A 21892-nucleotide genomic window follows, 5' to 3' on the forward strand; every position below is an offset into this window, starting at 1 on the left:
ATATATTATTATTAGGATATGATGTAATATAACATATATTATTATATGGATGAGCCAAATTTTTATTTAAAATGATCATTGTGTTGATAAATATGAAAATATTTTTTTAGAGAATAAAATTAAAATGAGGCAACCGAGCCATTTTTGTTATAAATTAAAAATCGTTGTCTATTAGCATGTTTTTTTTGGACAAACGACAACGGCTTTATAAAACTGTTGTGGATTAGCGTGTTTTTTTTTTTTTTATATAGAAACAACAACGGTTTTAACGAAACATTTTTAATTAGAGACGGATTTAGAGAATATTTTACGACGATTTTATTAAAATTGGCGTAATTTTTAAAATAGCGACGATTTAATAAACAACTGTCGTTATTAGCGATGTTTAATAATAGCGACATTTTAATAAACAACCGTCGCTAATAGCTATTAAACCTATTAGTGACGGTTTTACCAAAAACCGTTAAATACTCGCGTTTTCGGTCCATTTCTAATACGCCGTTTCGATTTAGGGTGAGTTTTTTCGCTTTAATTCTTGGTAAATTTCTAAGTCTTAGATAAGATCATGAATATTATTAGCTTAGTCAGATTGTAATTTTTTTTGATAGATTTATTAAATTATAAAAGTAATTTTTTTTATTTTACTTAAAAAATTAGCGAAGGGTCGGTATTTCTCTAACGACGGTTTAGTCGAGTATTTCTCTAACGACGGTTCGCTAAAATCAATAGAGTACGAATATACACTATTATTATTAAGTTCAAGACATCTAGAGCAACTAAATTTGGTGTTATAATGAATTTTTTATAATACCAAAAATACTCCCCCGTGATTATAAAATTATTCTATTTTTATTTAATAAAAACATTGTAAAATTTATTTTTCTAAATTTGTATATTTTCTTATTGATATCATACGTACTTTTCAAAACTTTTAAAATTCTTAACATATTATTTTTATTCAAATTTTTAAATGGTTATATCATTCTTAATAACAAAAAGTTTATAAATAAATTAAAAATAACCAAAAAAATTAACACAAAAAATATTAATAGGCACGCAACATGTGCCCATGGTTGGTAATAATAATAATAATAATATTAAGGAGTCCCATAGGATAGGCTTAATTTGAGTTAATTAAAATATTTTGCGTGGCGACATCGACATTACAATTTGGTATCCTTAATAAATTAATCAATAAATTAATCAATATAATTGAGTTTTGTCCAAATCAACGAGGACGAACAACCACCGTAAAATTACTTATAATTATTTCAATCACGTACTAATTATATGATTAATTCTCGTGTGTTTATATATATATATATATATATATATATATATATATATATATATATATATATATATATATATATATATATATATATATATATATAGTTTTGATATACTGCACACATACAGTGCACATCTATGTGAGCACCGATTAGGTGTCACTCACCCATTGAATGTGATGAAATGTAGAAGAATTGTGCATCCAATGGGTGAGTGACACATAATCGGTGCTCACATAAATGTGCACGATAGGTGTGCAGCATATCAAAACTATATATATATATATATATATATATATATATATATATATATATATATATATATATATATATATATATATATATATATATAGTTGGAGATTTTTCTCACAAAATCTTCCGTGAAACGGTCTCATATGAGTTTTGTGATTTATAGGTCAAAATTAATGTAATGAAATATTAGCTCCTACATTATCAATGCATAATGTAAATTTCCATTAATACATTAAAGTTCCACGTAATCGAATGATGTTTTGATATGGAAAAATAAGTCTGCACGAACTAACTCTTCAATTCTCCTTCCGAAAAAAGAGAGACAGGAAAGAAGTAAAGAATCTTATTTGTAAGGTTCTCTTTGTTTTTAAATATGGAAAAGTTCAGATGATTTTGTTTATTAATAAAAAGGTCATTTGCATCATGGCAGTGTTGCCGACAGCTCAACCATAAAATTGTTTAACGTATTGACTATGATTTATAATTTACTAGTTCTCTAAAACAAATGTTAATTACGTGTTTATAAACTAATAATAATATTTTTTTTGTTGCATAATATAATATTTCTTTGGGATCATAAGCATTTTTTTCTAAAAAAATATAGAGATTGTATTAAAATTGATATTTTAATATTCTTTGTATATTAATTTAAGGAGGATAGTTTCTGTTACTTACAAAAATAAATGGTTTTTTAATGAATTTTTAGAATTTTCAATTATGGATGATATTATCATAATTCCATGACACTTTTTACCACTCATCTGTTGTGACATATCAATATGGTTTACTATTAATTAGATGAAATAAGCACTTTAGAAAATTGGAAAAAAAAATAAATCAAAATATAACATCAGTTAATATAGACCATTTAATAGAAGAACGTGTGAGATACGTTAAGAGACCAATATTTGAGCGCATACTCTTTTAAAAAATTTAATTATATATAAAGATATTAAAGGCACGGAAAATTTTAATTATTTTTTGCAATTATAATTTCAAAATTGCACAAAAAAATGAGTATTCGGTGATCTGACAAATAAAAAAAAAGTTGTGAATATGTTGAATTGCGTAGGTGGTGTTAGAGATGGTCGGTACATTATATCGTACCGACATTTCGGATACTGTGTATCATACTGAAAATATCAGTATCAGAAAATTGATACCGTTGTCGTGCCGACTTTTTGGTATGTTGAAGTTTCGGTAGGGTATCGAAGTATGTATAAAAAAATTCATTCTCCTGTAATTCCAAGACCAGTGATCACCAACACTAAACAAATTCCTCAAAGCAGTCAAAGAGACCAGAAAATATATATACAAAACAATTCCATCAAGACAATAAACACCAACCGCAACATGTGTCTGAAGATCCAAGATATCAATGAACACCAATAAACTTCAACCATAACATGTGCAACTTCTTCGTTCGATCCGCTATCTTTGCAATAATGTGTGAGGTCCTGTGATTTTTGAAACCTGTCAGTTTTTTAACAAGTCAAGACCCATCATCCAGTCATCTAACTAGCGGTAAGGTTAGACGACAAAGATAAAACTTTCAACAGTTTCAATTCTCAAATATGAGTCGAGTTGCTTCCCTGAACTTTTATTTGGACTATGAGTCGAGTTGCTTCACGATAACTTTGATATATCGCAAATTCGATATTTTTCTTTCACTCCTAGGTGGTTTTGATATTCCATATTTAATGATATTGTTGTATTGTGTCTGTAGTTTGTCTAGAAAAATTCAATTTTTTGAAGAAACTCCAAAATCATGCGCATGGAACTCAAAATTTGATGTGTTCTGTTGTGCATGTGAAATCGAGAGATTCATTGGATATTGGAATCTGTGTTCGGTTTTGTTTTTATTTTACGTAACGCGCTACAATATACTTATCCACACCACATAAATATATTAATATTTATATCCCATCGTCTCATGCCATACGTATTTGCAGAAGCGTGGCCGGATGTTTAAACGCACGGCGTACCTATGTGCTTGCAGGGTGTCAAAGAAATTAAATCTTTGTTGGAAAAATTACAAATTTTTGTTACGTAATTTTTATGGTTTTTTTTTTTAATGAATTTTCATGTTATTATCGATCAATTCAGGATTTTAATATTGTATCATGTATATTTTTCAGTTTTAGTCATTTTTTTTACTAGAATGTTGACGCGTCTTGAAAAATGATAACGTGTCAAGTATCACGTCAGCATTATGATTAAATCGGCTAAAATTGAAAGAAAAAATGTATTATCGGATATTGCTTAGAACCCCAATGAAAATGATTAAAATTAAAAATAAATGTAAGTTACATTACTAAAATCATGAAATTATTGATAAAAAGAGCAAAAGAAATCAAACCAAATCACATGATAAAAATGTATTTTTTATATCTTCTTCTTTTATCTGGATGCGTTCGAATTGCTCGATCGACGTTTCAATGCATGATATTTTTGCTTAAAATACTATATAAGTTGGCATGATTACAAAATAAAATTATTTATGATCTCATGTTGTTTATGTGATGTGAGTCTGTTATATTCCAAATACATTTGTATGCCGATCATTTCACTTTAAAACAAAAAATGTGAGATTTGTATAAGATGATTAATCGATCGTTTCACTGTAAAATAAAAAAATATCGATTGACTTCATATTTTTCTGTTTTAAAGCGAGATGATCGATTGATCATAAATATATCTTGTTATATAACACAAACTCACCTGTTTTTGTTGCTGCAGCTAGCACGGAATTTCATGGTATCGATGCATTGAATCGAATGCACAGTTGGGTGATTTCATGACCATCTCATTTATGGACTGTATATGCTGCATTTTTTTATGTCCCATGGATGACTCCGGAGGGGCAAATATTTTATTGTTAAACTGAATATTTGGCCACAAGTCCCTATAACATCGGCAATTTTTCAGAAAAACACGGTAGAGTAGACGCTACTTGTGAGGGCAGTGCCACTGCCTCCATAGGATCTCAGTCATTGATTTTACATGGTGATTAAATCTGGGTCTTTGATCACTTCATGGGGTATATGTGTGTTTAAATCTGGGCCTTTGATCACCTCATGGAGACAGTGTCTCACAAGGTAGGAAATAAACCGAAAAACACATAGTTTTAAAGTACTCATGATTTTTATAACAAAATAAATGTATATTTTGTGTATGAAAACAAATTAATTTCATAATTTGTATAACTTTGGTGATTGGTGGTGTCTTGGGATATTGTGTTTGCGTTTGGGTTAAGACGATCTGCCTAATAAATAATATTAGTCATCTAGAAAAAAGTAAAAAAATTAATAATGATTTAATTTGTATGGAAATTATTGAAAACTTACAGCATAACGAATTTAATATAGAAGTGGATAATGTCGATTACTTTTAGTTCGTTTGACACCAATACCATGATATATGGATTTTGAAACTCAATTGCAAAAATTGAGTTTATATATTTATAGAAGTACATGATAATCAATATCTTTTTCTTAATTTAACGAGGGTTAATTTAAAGATTCACCAAGGATCTATCAAATTGATTTTATATAACACTCTATTATTTTATTTAATTAGCCAACTTGACTTAGAGGGTGTATTCAATCTAAACTTTTAATGACTTTTAATGACTTTTTTAAAATGTGGACTTTTGTGGAGTTGATGGATTTTGATTGACTTTTATAGAATCTCATGGAATTGTAAAACATATTTCATAGACTTTTATAGACTTTTTTTCAAGATTTTTGTAGACTTTTGTAAACTTTTGTAAACTTTTATAATTGTGATTTATTTTTTTTATTAATTTCTTTTAAATAATTATTGGACATGTATAACATATTAAATTTTAAATTTTTTTTATTTCATGAAAATGTAAATAAATTTTACTTATTTAAAGGTTAAATAAATTTAATTTGTGAAAAACGAAAAATGAACTATCCAATTTATTGAAATCAAAATTTCAATTCTTTATGTCAATTCAACATATTAATGAACAATATTTTTATAAGTTCATAATAAAATTTTATTAAAATGAACAATTTATGAAATACAATAATCATAATGATTCAAGAAAAAAACAACAATTCATCTATTTTTACACATAAATATTGGCAATATAATAAATTCAAGATTGACCAATCATACCTTTGAATAGAAAAAAATTTTTCGAGAGAGAGAAGAACCCTAGAGATGACTTGAGATAGAAGAGAGATAGCGTATTTTTCAAAAAAGAAAGTCCATCAAAATCTTTGGTATATGTGGAAGAATATTTTAGATTTTCTGCAACTGTACATAAGGCTTCAGGGTTTGTACATGAATAATAAAATAAGAATCCTTGAAAATCTATGGATTTTTTGGATACCTTTTGACTTTTGTAGAGTTTTAAAAAGTCAAGTTTGAATACCACATGACTTTTTAAAACTCTACCAAAATCCATGTTGAATACCACTAAACATATATAGAGTCATTAAAAGTTTAGATTCAATACCTCTAGATTTTAAAATTTCATAAAAGTCATTAAAAATTTAGATTGAATACCTTACTTACATAATTGTGTGAAAAAGTTAGCCTTTCATTGTTGATAAGACATGTGAATTTAATTAGTACATGATTTAAGAAATCTGCTTGAGACCTTTTGAGCGTGATCGGGAAAAAATTAAATGAAAAGGTGATCATTAGATCTGATTCATGAAAATTCTCATGAGACGATATCATTAGTCAATTTCGTGATATCAATCTTTTTTTGGATCATTTATGAAAAAAATTATTTTTCATATCAGAAATATTATTTTTTATAGTAAACATGGATATGGTTGATCTGTCTCGTAAAAAATATATGAGACTCGTCAATACATAAAATGTACAACTAAGCTATATTCTTTCTTTCCTCATGTTTCTGGATTTCGTGTCATAATCGCCATTCCTCCATGTGACGCTCATAAACCCTTCTAGCTACCCAAAAAAAAAATTATAAAAATAAAATCATATGCTTCTGTTTTATTAGTTTTCAAAGATATTTCACTTAGTCATCGTATATTTTGCTCAATTTTTTTTTAAAAAAAACAATTATATGTTGGTTTGAATTTATATTATACTGAATAATATATTAATTACGGACCTTGTTGTTTATTTTATAAAATTAAATAATATTCATCATGGATCCCAGTCCACTAAAAAAATTTGTCACACGTCTTCATGTGTCAACTTGCACATCGTTAACGTCGTGCTCCAACTAATTTTTTTTTAAAAATGATTATATGTTAAGTGATCAAATTGAATATTTTTGCACTGAATAATTAATTTCCTAAAGCACCACTTTATTTAATAAAATTTAAAAAAATGAGTTGGTTTATTGTGAGACTGTTGTTACACAAAATGTACGCACAAACAGAAAGGAACAAGGAAAGAAAACAACGTCAAAAAGAAACAATATCGCTAAGCTTAAAATAAGCAAACCGAGGCCTGTATGTAATACAGTGTCCTTAAAACAGATTCGTCCCCTCCGGTGTGTGCTGCGAGGATGAACGTGGACGTCTGTTTCCCAGGATACAACGGAAAACCAGTAGTACCGTAGCACAAGGCACCACCACGGCGAACCGAAAAAGTACCTGAACTTTTTCACGACGCAGAGAGACAGCAACCGGTGGGAACAGCAGCAGCCGAGATTACAGAAGGAACAAGGCTTCGAAAATGTAGCAGAATGCAGGAGAGTGCGGCTGGATATGTCTCTGAAAGACTTGAGGCTGCCTCTATTTATAGGCACTCGTTGGACAGTTACGGCTGGCTATCTGAAAGGTCAAAGGTCTGGCCAGCTGAAACACCAAAGGTCATTTCAGCTCCAATGAAACTGTTCCATTATATAATTTTTCGAAAATAAAATAGCAAAAGCCATGTGAGCCTTGGTGGGAAATTTTGCCTTGATCGGTCCGACATTCGACGCGCCCAGGTCGCGCACGCACGCTTGCACACAAGTCAAGCCTTTTTCCACTGTAAATCGGGCCCATGATTTGCACCCCCTGCGCCTGTGCGCGCGAGAGAGAGCCTCTTGACCAATCATTGTTACACCTTCATAAAGTGCAACTCAATATAAGCTCACCAATGCTATGTTTATTTTCCTATGTGGGACATTTCCCACTTACCAACTATTGGACATTGCTCGTCTAATTTCACATTCACAAAATACAAGTCCAATAGGCCTCTTAGTCCAACAACAGTTTCATGAATTTTTATCCGTGAGAAAAGATTGTTCTGATACATAATTATATTTTTTCATATGTTGGCTGCATCAGAAATCTGTCTCATAAAATTTTGTGTGTAAATAAAATGACACACTATACTGACCTTTAAGGTCGCTAACATGCCAGGAGTCTTTATAAAGAGTCCATTAATTCTTATATAAATGTCACAAAATCATGGAATCCATTACATGGATTAAAATTATGACTTTTTTCGCAAGTTGATTTTTTTTTTTTGGTAATTTGAGTTTTATCATTTACATATTAATAACCATATTTATATTTTAAATAAGACTATCCGATCTGTTTTCTAATTAGTTTATTTCTTACAATTGGAGTTGTTGGGGTTTAAGATTCTTTTAGGTAATTATTTAACTCATGTGATATGACTAGGTAATGTCATTGGTCACATTGTACCAAAAATGGAATTACTAGCATGAGAAACTTTTTCATGTAATTTTATATTTTTGATTTGGTCTTGTTGTTATTGTTCACTAATCTATTATCATAGTTCACTAATTTATATTTTTTTATTTTAATTTTTTCATCGGATTAGATTACTAATATATCAATAAAAAATTATGACGTTATGGAAAAATTGACGACGTGACTAAGATACATTAATGATGAGAGTCAAATGTCACATCAATTCTAAGTGAAAAATGATTAAAATCAGGAAAAAAAATGATATAAATTAGTAAACTAATACGATCAACCAAAATAAAGACGTACAAAATATATTACAAAAATATAATTTCTCCTAGCCGTCATTAGAAGAGTCGATTGCTCCTAATGAATTGTAAATCAAAACAAGAATCTTTAAAAAATTGTAACTTTTTTTTAAAAAAAAAATTATCGATACTATTCATAAAAGTTGGGAAGCAAATTCCAATGCAGCTACTAGGAGTTCATGCAAGCCACTCGAGCTATTCATGTATAACTCATGAGCTATTCGGTCAAAATTTTACCCGAGTTTGATTTGACTGAGCTCGAATCTAGTTCGAACGAGTCGATTCACACTCGAATCGAGCTCGATTTTAATTGTATATACTTGAATAGTATTTTTAAAAAATAATATATAATATAAGGTTATTTTGGTTCATACTAATAAAAAAATATTAAAATTATGCTACAAATATTTTCGAACTTTTCGAGTTTGCGCTCTAGTAGCTTGAAATTTTCACTAGTTAAGTTTGAACTTAACATTGAATACTCGATCGAGTTCAATTCGAGGTTGAGCCTGCAAAATTTAAATCGAGTCTAAGTTCGAATAGTATGATACTTGGGTCGACTCGACTCGTGTGTAATCCTATGTAGCTTTATGCTCTATTATATGACTAAATATTTACTGTCTTATTAGTTATTATGAGAGAAATATTGTAGATAACCATTAAATCTGATGGAAAATGCATATAATATTAATATGTTCAAATATTGTGATGTTAGGGATTAGAACAAATTAATGGTTGAATGTTTAGGGATTAGAACAAATTAATGGTTGAATGTTTGATGTCGCCTTTTTTTATTTCTTAAAATACCTTTTTCTTAATTGGCTAAACCGGTCCATATATAGAGCGAAGATAATAATAATAAAAATATATAAACATGTGATAATCTGACATATTTGTAAATGTAGATTAGCACCATATTAATTCTTAATTAGTGAAAATTGGTGCAGGATTATAGTGTCGATCGCTGGACAAAACCCGTAAACCTCGGAGTTAATAATGATAAATTTTGGATTAACGAGGTTCAGCCCCTTTTATAGTTTTTTTAGGATCCTTGACCCCATAAAGTTGAACTTTGGATGTCACATTCGGACGATTAATTTTATAAAAGTAATGGTACATTAAATTTAGGATTAACGACAATAAATTAACTCGGAAATTGCACTCTTGCGGTTATGCATCGATCGTAAGAGTCACATGTTATGAATTAACTATATAAAATAATTTATTTTCATTATGATAGTGTGTGTGTGTGTGTGCATACATACATACATACATACATACATATATATATATATATATATATATGTTTTTCTTAATATATATATATATATATATATATATATATATATTATATATATATATATATATATATATATATGAAAAACATATATATATATATATATATATATATATATATATATGTTTTTCTTAATTTCTGAAAATGCCAATTACTTCGATAATCATACGAATCATATGGTTTATGTTTTAATACGTTTATTTTTTTAATATAATTAATTGTTTTCTATGCAAGTCATGTGCGATATTTCTAGTTTCAAGAAAATTAAAGTGTGTCAAAAACTAAATTATCACATCATTTATGATTATTTGAGTTGTATAATATAATTCATATATGAGATTTAAGTAGACCTCAACTTAATAATGTTTTTGACCAATCGCTCTTCCAACATAACCATTGGTACATTTTGACCATCTTTCTTCACTATAATTATACTTCAAGTTTGTGGAATATGTGAGTGTATGGTCAATTTCCCGAAGTTTAATTCCTCATATCATCATTTTTTTGGGTGAACAGTGAACTTGTCACATATGACTTGTCTAATGTGATTTACCTGGTTAATGTTATTTGTAAACAATTGAGTTGCTCCGAGATTTTACTCAGTATTGCACCTTACCAATTTGTAAGAAAATTACTACGCGACATCGAAATAATAATAATAAAGATAACCAAACGAATCTTGATTTAGTTATGAATGATGATTAGGAGGAGAAAAGGCAAAAATGCTATTTCCGTACAGGAAAAAATCTCAATTCGGGTCCACTGGGCCTCATCTGGGGGTTCGAATTACTAGCACTACTAAGGCATAGTTTGGTACATGAGATAAGAGAGTGATTGATAAATAATCATCCTTATCTTATTTTTGGTATATTTTTAAAAAGCTCATGATAATATCATGGCTCTTGATAAATAATTTTTTAGAAGGATAACATATCCCTTATTAGGTGTGATAATTTTAGTCTAATGATAAAATACACTACAAATGACTTAATTACCCTCAATTTATAAATGATTTTTATAAATCTATGCTAGTAGGTATAAATTAAAATCAAATAAATATTTTATTTATTTTATATATTATATAATATGATAATTATATAAATGAATTTGAGATAATTATATAAATAATTTTTATAAATCTCTATAAAATTATTAGTATCACTCGATTAACCTTAAAAATTGATATTTGACTTGACTCACAAAATCAAGAGCTCAATTATCATATTATATAATATATAAAATTAGGTAAAAATAAATAAATCGTGCAAGCACTATCGACGCATGAATATATAAAAAATATGAACTCAAGCAACAACTTTGAAATTATAAAATTTATTATGATAAGGTTAATTTTGTCATTACAATCTAATATATAAATTTAATAACTCTTATTAAAATCATACCAAACATTAAATATAATATCATACCTCTTATTTATCCTTAACTTATCCTTATATTATATATCACATGTTTATCCTATCATGTGTACCAAACTAGGCCTAAAAGTCTAAAATAACCCAAAACACAAGATCCGCAATTCCCCGGAACCACTGGACAACTTTATTCTTTGATATGAAATAATTAATTATTTTTGGTGCAAATCATATATATATATATATAGTGGGCAACACCACTCCGGGATTTCTTGTTGGGCCCCAAATAACACAATTCACCCCATGCAGAAACAGGCATTTTGGTGGGTGGACAAACCAAAACTACATTGCTCATTATTTCAAAAATAAAAAATATTGATCGAAGCGATTTCTTTTTTTAAAAAAATCATATGGATAACATAATTATTTTGAATGACGAGTTGATGAATGACTTATAATATATGAATAACAAAATGACTGATAGCTCTAATTTTTTTTTTGTAAAACTTGAGTCAAATGTCGAATGTAAACAAATTATGTGAAATTAATTAATTTATTATCAGTTACACTAAATAATTCTTATTTTATTTTTAATGTTCGAGAAAGAGTGGTGTCGGAAAATAATAAGATCTAAATAATGCTTAGTTTTTTGTCCCCGAATAAACCGAGCCAAGTGATTTTAAATTCTTTGAATTAGTCGTCTCCGTATAATGTGGTATAAGCGAACTTGGGCGGGCCATCCAAATCATTTGGATCTTGAACTGGCCCAGAAGTTATAAGCCCATTAAAATTTTGAGGCCCAATGTTTTACAACGCAGTTACGCAACAGTTTAATACTTAATAATCCATAAAACTAAGTGATCAATATATATAATTTATAATCTTTCACTAACCCAGAAATCCCTCCTCCGTCGCGGTTCACCGAAATCAGAGCACAAATATAGTTCTACTTCTTCAATTAATGATTAATTTCTTTATTCTTGAATTGGAATTTTGTCTGATAGGAGGAAATTCCTAGCTGTAAATGCATGTGGCGGTGGATCTCAACGGGTTTCTGCAATTCGTGGTAACAGGATTTTTGTTGATATTTGGATTGCTATATTTGATTCGGAACACTGCGTCGAGATATTTTATGTTAGACTCCAATTTCGATTCTTCGGCCTCCGATTACTACGTCGGTTACCAAAAAGATGGCGGTGGCCCCCAGTGGGAGCGGCGGCGCTAGTAGTGCTGAATCATGCGCTGTTTGCGGTAATTCGACGAAGAAGCAGTGCGCCCGTTGCAAGATGGTCAAGTACTGGTATGTTACGTGTTCGAATTTACGCGGTATATATTTTTCCTTTACAATTTAGGGGGCACTATTGTATTGATTATGGGTTTTGAGGTTTTAATTTTGTCCGGTATGTTATTTATTACTGTTTTGGAATGGGATTTATGTGCGTGGATTTGTGCAGTGGGTTATTATATTTTTTACTTGATTTTAATGAAGTGGTACATATTTTTCTTATTTAATTTGTGGTCATTATGGTATGGGTTTTGAGGGTCTAATTTTGTTCAGCAAGTTATGCACTACTGTCTTGGAATTGGAATGGAATTATGTGCATGTGTTTGTGCAGTGGGTTATTAGGTTTTCTACTTATTTATTTATTTGTTGAAATGTAGTACTTTATTTAGCTAAATGCCCTATGCTTGAACTCAGTCTCGTTTAAATCCCGTTTTACTAGTTAATAGACAGAATGTGAACGCTAACTGTTTTTCCGGAATCTTTGTCTCTCTAAATATAAAGAATTATGTGACGACCACTATTTCTTACTTCTGGAGTCTGGACCGTGTCTTACTGACAAGAAAATAACTGCTACTGTTTGCTGTTAAGGGTAATTGAGGGAGTTGATGGATATCACATGTATATTCTTAGCAGTTATCCAAAATTTTGACCTGTTCTTCCAACCATTTCACTGCCTTAGCTGCATATCTCATTTTTCACTGCCATAGCTGCATATCTCATTTTTCTATACCTGTGAACTTTTAGCTCTGAAGCTTGCCAAAGATCTCACTGGAATTCAGAGCACAAGACAAAATGCAAGGACCTGCAATTTTTTTCTAAAGTTAATTTTATGCAATCTACATCTGCATTGAGGGGAAGGAAATCATCAGTACTTACTTTAGGCGGAAGCTTCAATGTTCTGAAAGAAAAGAAAGTAAACATCTATCTGTATTTCAGGTTGCTTACATGATTTTTTACTGTTATTTGTTGGAACTGTGCTTCATTTATGGTTTCAGATACTTTTTCCGTACGAGGAATTTGTGGAACTCTTCAATTGGAACAGTCCTGGTTATCCTCCTTGTGGACTTCTAAACTGTGGAAACAGGTAAGTTTAGTGAAAATTTCCTTTTATGCTATAGTTCTGTGCCAACTTCCCATCTATCAATCCTTTTGTTTCCTTTTGCCCCTATGCAGCTGCTTTGCTAATGTGGTTCTCCAATGTCTTGGTTACACCCGTCCCCTTGTATCTTACCTGCTGGAGAAAGGCCACAGAGCCGAATGTAAGTTGATTGATTAAAACCATGTACATCTCATTATGTTCTTTAAATATCTCGCACTTATTTCATTTGTATGTTATTTGAAGATTCCTTTTTTTTAATGTCCGTCCTATAACATTTACCAGGTCAAAGGGCTGATTGGTGCTTCACTTGTGAACTTCAAACTCATGTAGAAAGGACTAGCCGAAGTCCTAATGCATTTTCTCCTATTAATATCCTCTCGAGATTGCCTAATATTGGTGGCAATCTTGGATACGGGAAACAGGAGGATGCTCACGAATTCATGAGGTCCTTCTTTCTGGGTTCCTTATCTGTGATATTCGACATTCCTTGATCATTCTATGTTTTTACTGGGCTGCAGAATGAACCTCACTTTCATTTTTCTATATTGATGATTAATTGTTTACAAATGCTTCTTTTTTATGACCAATTTTATTTATATGTAGGTTTGCCATCGACACAATGCAATCAGTCTGCCTTGATGAATTTGGTGGTGAAAAGGTTATTCATCCTAGCTATCAGGAGACGACTCTTATTCAACATATATTTGGTGGCCGTCTTCAATCTCAGGTAGCTTGACTCGATGACTTTTAAGCTTTTACTGCTATTTATTTCCTTATTCTTTAATTTCATGTCTGCTACGTTGGTAGAGGTGACCTTGCAATTTACTGAGATGATTAAAGATCCTTAAGTTGGAACTGCTGTCTGCCTAATTTTTAGTTTGCGTGTTGGACTTCATGGCTCAAATATCCTGTCGAAACTTCTATGCTTCCCTGATGCTCTCATCATGAGGATCATGAATGTTTGACATGTGAGCTATCACGTAACGTGATTGTCAACATGCTGCAATTAATTGGATAAATTTCATTTGTTTTAGCTGAGAAGTAAAGAAATCGGAGTTCACTTCTTTTTTGTCTTGAATTTTATGAAGTTCATTAAATCATTCGTATGTATATATATATTTATATATATATTTTTTATTATTTTCCCCTGCTTTCAGGTTATATGCACAAAATGCAATAACATTTCAAATCAGTTTGAGAATATGATGGATTTAACTGTTGAAATACATGGGGATGCTGGATCTTTGGAGGAATGTTTGGATCAGTTCACCGCCAAAGAATGGCTTCATGGGGAGAATATGTATAAATGCGATGGGTAATCTTCCTATATTCTGGAACTTTTTTCATTCATTTGTATTCCATAAAGTTAGTCCTTAGGGCTAAAAATTAGGTTGAATTCACCTTAATGCAGCTTGCCTGATAAACTTGTGAGAAGCATTTATAGGAATTCCTCACAATGATAATATAACCACTTAATAACAAAGTAGAATTACCTGTCGGAAGTGAGTTATGCTTTTTCCCTTTTTAAAACTGATTTTGTTACATAAATGTTTTGTCAAGCCTATCCTTCATTTGAAATAGAGTGAAGATAGCATGCAACAACATATATGTGGTTGATCATGATAACTTACATGTAAGACAGAATACCTACAGAGATGAACCTCTATTAATCTCTCTTAGTCTCTTTTGTTTAGATTACATTTATTTTCTCTTTATGTACGCTGAAGAAAATGTGGGTAAATGGAGTAGAAAATATTAACTAAACCTAAATCATTATCAAATCATTTAAAAAGTACATTCTAATCTTAATATGATTATGGAATATATTATTTGATTTCTTTGAACTGAAAACTTCGACTTGAAGCACAGAAACTAAATTGATAAAATTTTGCACAATGTTGTAGTTAAAATCATAGAAACAGAGAGCGGGTTGGACAGATATATTCAGCAGCTAAATATAATCATAGATTCATAATGCGTATGCTCACAGAAATGTAAAATCAGACAGATGGATAGAAGATTCATTGTCTGTTTGGAACTGCAATGCGACAGTTAGGTAGATAGAAGCATGGATTTTTTTCTTCATGCTGTCATACCGCATGGTTACTGTACACATACAATAAAATAACTAAGAGCATATTTCTGGGTATGGTTGCTATTTATGAGAACAGCCCATCCAATCACGTTTTTTCCATGATTTATTTTTAGGCAGCACATGGCACAGAAAACCATATATATATATGCGTACAGTTAGGTAGATAGAAGCATGGATTTTTTTTTTCCATACGGTCATCCCGCATGGTTACTGTACACATACAATAAAATAACTAAGAGCATATTTCTGGGTATGGTATGATTGCTATTTATGAGAACAGCACCTCCAGTCATTCCATTATTTATTTTTAGACAGCACGTGGGACAGAAAACCATATATATGTGTGTGTGTGTGTGTATTTATTCTTGCTTAGTCCCATGTTAAATTTTAAAATAGTATAAATCGAGTAATGAGACGTAACTTGAGATTTATTTTGTTCGATCATAAAGACCTGCATTCACGACACAATGCCCAGAGTGCTAAAACTCGTATCATTTTCTCTATTCAAATTAAAATTCCATCTCTTTCTACAATGGAGAATATGTTGTGGTAATATAGCAGGAAGTTTTCCTAAATTTAAATAATAATCCAATAATATAAAAAGATGTGTTGTTATCTCAATCCTGTCAAATATGATCCCAAAATGTATTCTTTGATGTGTAATAGACTCATATGCTGCATTTGACCAATTAGCGTGTGTTGTCCCTTCAGCTGCAATGATTATGTTATGGCATGGAAACGCCTAACAATCAGTCGTGCCCCAAACATCCTTACAATTGCCTTGAAGAGGTTTCAGGTCTGCCATTTTTTTTCTTATTCTGATGCACTTCACCATTTTTAACTCTCGACTCATTTTCCTCTTTTACCTTAATGTGGGGAAGACCAGTTAGAGGGTGGATTCATTCAACGTTTATGGAAGCTTATTTTGAAATTTTTTCCCCATGTTCCTGCAGAGTGGTAGATTTGGGAAACTTAATAAGAGGGTGACTTTCCCGGAGACACTAGATCTCATCCCTTACATGGGTGAGTTGGCAGATGGAAATGATGTTTACAAGCTCTATGCAGTTATTGTACATGTGGACATGCTGAATGCATCATATTTTGGCCACTACATCTGCTACATTAAAGACTTTCGTGGTAACTGGTACATGGTTGATGATTGTAAGGTAACAAAGTAGGAACTTATTATGTTTAAATACACGCACTTATGATTATTTTTCCATAGACTACTCTTTGTTTTTTAAATCAACTATTTCCAAATTGCACGGTGTTATTTGCAACCTAAGGTAACCTGTCTCATGCATCTTTGACTTGTAACCGGTCTTTGTTTAAGCTTATTGTTCTTAGTCATGGAATGGGTTAAAGTTATTATCAGGAAAATTATATCTCAGACACATATCACATGATTCATGTACATCGAGATATCTTCAAATGAGGCACCTTGTCTTCTTGAAACAACGGATGGCATTTGATCTTGTTAGCTCTTGATAGAGCACTAAAGTTGAATAGTTTCAGTGGAGTGCATTGTTTGGGAAACCAACACCGCTAAGATATTTTATGTAAATGTGTCTCTTTCTTTTCCTTTTGTGGTGTATTCTTGAAAGGATGTCGATTGATTCCACTACCGAGCTTTGCTTAAAAGAGTCTTTCCTCCTCCTTCTAATTTCATCTTCATTTTTTTGCTTACTTTATCGAATCATGGAGTTTAAGAGAGAAATTGTTTGGGAGCTAAATTTACTGTTAGAAGCTTCGACCATGATTCATACAGAAAGGATTGAAATTCATGAATATGTCATACTTCATTCAAATCAGTACGCACTGCACTCTCATAACAGTTTTAAGCTAATGTTATCTTTTATTAGGTTGCTAACGCTGATTTGGATGAGGTGCTTTCACAAGGAGCTTATATGCTCTTATATAGCAGGTCAGTCCTCTCGTTTAATGCACGAGATTTAAGTTACCCTATAGATTTGTATTAATGCAATATTTTCAATCTCAGAGGCTTTACTATTATCGTATTTATAATCTAATTATGGAAAACCCCTAAAAGCTCTCGATATACTTCTTGTCTTTTTCTGTTTCACCAATTATTTATCCATCACGACAGGCTTTTTGATAAAACAATAGCCAAAAGATTGTATAGGTTAAACATGCTTTGAGTTTATCTTCTGTTCATATTATCTGATGCTGTGAGACTAATGCTGATCAACCTCTCACGTCTTTTAGAATCACAATTACGATTGGTGTATAATGATGTTTGTTATGTGTTAATTTTTGACAGGATTTGTGCTCGTCCGTCGTGCTTACTTCCTGACGAATCTTTAGGAAAAGAAGAAAACGAAGACATGAAATTACAAGAATTAGATCTTTCTCTGAACCAACCTGCTGAATGTTCTGCTGCAGAATTGCTTGATAGTCCAGTCCCAGTCGATTCTGAGCAGTTGTCTTCTAATTGTTCAAGATCAGAGGTCTCAAAAAATCATGAAGGTATTATTGTTTCAGAAGACTTCTATTTTGAAATTTCCTTCTTAATAAATTAAATGAAGAGTGAATTATACAAAGTAGCAACACCGTGCATATAATACGATCTATTTGCTATTGTATGTTACATATAAATAATATTTTTTTAAAAAATAATTAGTTTCTCGAATATTTGATTTAGTTATGATATTTTACATCTAAAATAATGTATAATAAATTGAAAAGTTATTTATCATATCTGAGATAGATAATTAACAAAAATATGGAAAATTTTGATGAGAAAATGCTTAGATTTATTAATATATCAGTGCATCGACGCACATGTTACCTTCTTATACAATACTTTTATAACTAATTTGATTTATATTCAAATATTGGTCATATCGTAATTATAAAAATTAATGAAGGTTCAACTGCAATTTGAAATTGTTACATGTTTTAATTTGAATTGATTATATTTAAATGTAAATATTTTACATAAATTATCACTTTCATGAAGAATCACCGTTGGTCAATGATGCAGAACGTGCAAGAGAAGACATAAAATCCCTCTCTTCTGAAGAATGTTTTCATGTAGCCATGGATGTTGATCTTAACAAGAGCAGAGAAGTATCCCCGACACTTGATGAAGTCGCTTTTTCTGCAGAGCATTCTATTCCACCAGTCTCTTCAACTACTTCGTTGACCAATAACTGTTCCCCACTAACAGATGTTAGCAAATCTCGAAATCTCTCCCCCTTCACTGATGTTGAAAGTGAAGCTTGGCGCGGTGAAAAAAATACCAAAGAAGGTATATTTAAAATGTCAAGTGGAAGTCCGTCTGCAGCTACAAACTACATCTTGGAGAATGTTGATACACAAGGTGTTTCTTTCAAGGCTCTCGCCAATGGTGAGGCTCTAGTAGAAGAGAATTCGTCCAGTTCCACAGTACTTGCTGATAATGGCAAGTGTGGAAATGTTACAGTCTTCCCTTATGATGATAGTTCAGATGCAGTTAAGAAATCAAATGGAGAAAGTTCTGGAGCAAAGTTGAAGCCACTTTTTGCTCCTGGTTTTCTTGATAAACATCCACGAAATAAATGTACTAGCTTGTCATTTCAGAATGGTTGCTTCTTGAATAATGAGCAAATGCCAACTTCAGCACATGTGAATGGAAAAGTCTCTGCAAAATCTGATGCACCTAAGGTTCTTGAAAATGGCGATTGTTGTGAGCAAGCTGCATATGGCGAGGGAATCAAAAGTAACATTAGCAAGGAGGAAATATTCCAGCTATGAAGGTGAAACTCGATCATTGGTGAAGCCCTTGGATACCATAGTATCTTTAAACGCTTTTTTAGGATAAATTACTTGAAAGGGTGTCTACGGATGATGCACATATGGTCTCAAATTCAAGTATGAGCAATTGGTCGGAAATTGTCTTGGGGGTTATGTGAAAGATTTTAACACGGTCGGATAGGCAGTCATTTTCGTTAGATGTAGTAGATTTGCGTCTTGAAGTCATTAGAAATAATTGGTTGGTAATTGGTGATAGATTTAAAGTTGTATTTTTACGTGTTGATATCATTCAATGATCCCATCCTCACAAATGGATGCCAGGGAATTTTTCTCCACGGTTTCGATATTTTCCAGAAATCTTGGATGTTCTTGTATTCCAATGAAATGCAATGGATGCGTTTAATTCATTCTCGGGTGCTGGAACTTTATGACTCCCTGCAAGACCCAATTCTTAACTTATTAGTAGCTAGGTGTAAACGATCCAAACCATATCAAACTGTATCATGTTTGAGTTTGGTTCGTTTAAGATTGTTTGAGGCTTGAGCTCGAGCTCGATTCGAGTTTTTATTATCAGGCTCGAGCTTGGTTTGTCTTGAAATTACCAAGCTCGGGAAAAGCTCGAGCTCGGCTCGTTAAAAGCTCGTTTAACATGTTAATTAAGTCAGACTCGAGCTTGATTCATTAATAGTTCGTTTAACATGTTTAACAAGCTTGGCTTGATCTCGGCTCGTTTTCGAACTCGTAAAACATTAAATTGAGCTTGATTCGAGCTTGTTAAAAATTAAATATATCTATAAAATAATTTTAAATCAGACATAAAAATGTAAATTCATTCATAAATAACCAAAAAGACATAAATAAGAGCTAAAAAACATAAATCAATATATTATTGAACATTCCAAAATAATACATCTAGAATATTCATAAATCATCATACAATGATATCACCATAAAATAACAATGAAATAATTTCACCTCTTTAATACTTCAACTAAGTCTGGTGAGAAAATAGGTAGGACGTCAAAGAATCCGTTAAAATCAGGAATTACAAAATCATCTCCAGTAACAACTAGTCAAGTATCCTGCAAAGTTTATAATAACATTAGTACTAAATTTTTTATTTTTCTTGTATTCAATTCCTTCCATTGACATTAGTACTAATATTTGTCAGCTCAACAAATGAGTCAAACTAAAGCTTACGAGTCATCTAAACGAGCCGAGCTCGAGCTCGCGAGCCTATTATCAAATATGTTTGCGAGCTCACGAGCCGATAGGCTTGAGCTTGGTTTGATTAATTTTCCGAGCTCAAAATCAAGCTTGAGCTTGACTTGATATAATTAACAAACAAATTCAAACGGGATTTTTATTGAACCGAGTTTCGAATAGCTCGCAAATGGTTTGATTCATTTACATTGCTATTAATAGTCGTGAAATGAAAGCTGGCCCACTAAATACATCCGTGCAGATGCACGTATGTTTTCAAGTGGTCTACACATGAAAAATTCATAACCTAGAAAAGAAAGCTTACCGAGTAATACTTTTTTTAAAAACAATTTGAATATCGATAATAATGAAAAAAGGTTTTCTTTTAAAATTTATGGATAAAAAAAAAAACTTTCAATCAGTAACCATTATCAAACAAGATAGTATCGCAAGAGGCGAAATACAATACAAATTACACGGTATCAAATTTAATCTTTTTTTTTTTTTATAAGTTGGAGTTAAATTCTTGCCCCAGTTTCTACAAAAAATGAGATCTAAGTATATGACAAATTTTTGCTGTCCAAGCATTTTTCAAGCTCAAGGCATCAATAAATCTTCTTTAACACAATAATTTGAATTTATAACGATATTTATGATAATAATGATACAATATGTATAATCACATGTCAGCAACAAAACTCACACAATAGCATGCAATCAAAGCAATAGAGAAGTAGACACAGACAATGTCCAAAACAGCTGAAATCATCTAGTCACAAACATAAACCACTGACCGTCCACTCTCGGTCAAGTGCTGACACTCAACAAGTGTAGAAAACCTTTAAATTCTCATCATATCGAGTTTATAAATGTACAATGCATACTTCAAAACAACATTCTTGATCTGTGAAATCTCCAGGATAAAACTTCTTCGCAGCTTGCAAATATCATCACTGTTAAATGAGTCAAATGACTTTTTAGGATCTAAAGCTCTACTAAGATAAAGAGTTTCACGATAACTCATTGAACGAGTATTTAACTCTATTAAAATGAAATCTATGTTTGCATCAAAAATCTCAAAGAATTTTACTAAATTTAGCGACGGTTTTAGCAAATAACCGTCGCTAATATATGCGACGGTTTTTAATAAAAACTGTTGCCATCACATCGGCGACGGTTGTTTTTTATTCTAAAACCGTCGCAAAATTAGCGTCGGTATCAAAAAACCGTCGGCTAAAAACCGTCGCTAAATAAAACACAAATGGGGGGGGGCTTT

The 21892-nt window shown here is 31.2% G+C and overlaps 1 protein-coding gene across 1 annotated transcript; it reads left to right on the forward strand.

The window, feature by feature from the left end:
• The first annotated feature begins 12209 nt into the window (after nucleotides 1-12209).
• LOC140825078 (ubiquitin carboxyl-terminal hydrolase 18-like) lies at nucleotides 12210-19816 on the forward strand. The gene is made up of 12 exons (XM_073186596.1): nucleotides 12210-12478; nucleotides 13208-13376; nucleotides 13459-13547; nucleotides 13637-13722; nucleotides 13845-14007; nucleotides 14166-14289; nucleotides 14720-14877; nucleotides 16369-16453; nucleotides 16611-16823; nucleotides 17520-17581; nucleotides 17939-18144; nucleotides 18638-19816. Exons 1-12 carry the CDS (start codon nucleotides 12369-12371, stop codon nucleotides 19411-19413), a joined length of 2241 nt encoding a protein of 746 aa, XP_073042697.1. The 5' UTR covers nucleotides 12210-12368; the 3' UTR covers nucleotides 19414-19816.
• The last annotated feature ends 2076 nt before the right edge of the window (nucleotides 19817-21892 follow it).

This window comes from Primulina eburnea, chromosome 3, assembly GCF_022965805.1.
Source record: "Primulina eburnea isolate SZY01 chromosome 3, ASM2296580v1, whole genome shotgun sequence".
Taxonomy (NCBI): domain Eukaryota; kingdom Viridiplantae; phylum Streptophyta; class Magnoliopsida; order Lamiales; family Gesneriaceae; genus Primulina; species Primulina eburnea.

Bases quoted from the DNA above. Each gene is read 5' to 3' on its own strand.
- LOC140825078 (XM_073186596.1), top strand. From the start codon at position 12,369: ATGGCGGTGGCCCCCAGTGGGAGCGGCGGCGCTAGTAGTGCTGAATCA. The intron at 14,290-14,719 runs GTAGCTTGACTC...CCCTGCTTTCAG, and splicing joins GTGGCCGTCTTCAATCTCAG to GTTATATGCACAAAATGCAA. The intron at 18,145-18,637 runs GTATTATTGTTT...ACTTTCATGAAG, and splicing joins GGTCTCAAAAAATCATGAAG to AATCACCGTTGGTCAATGAT.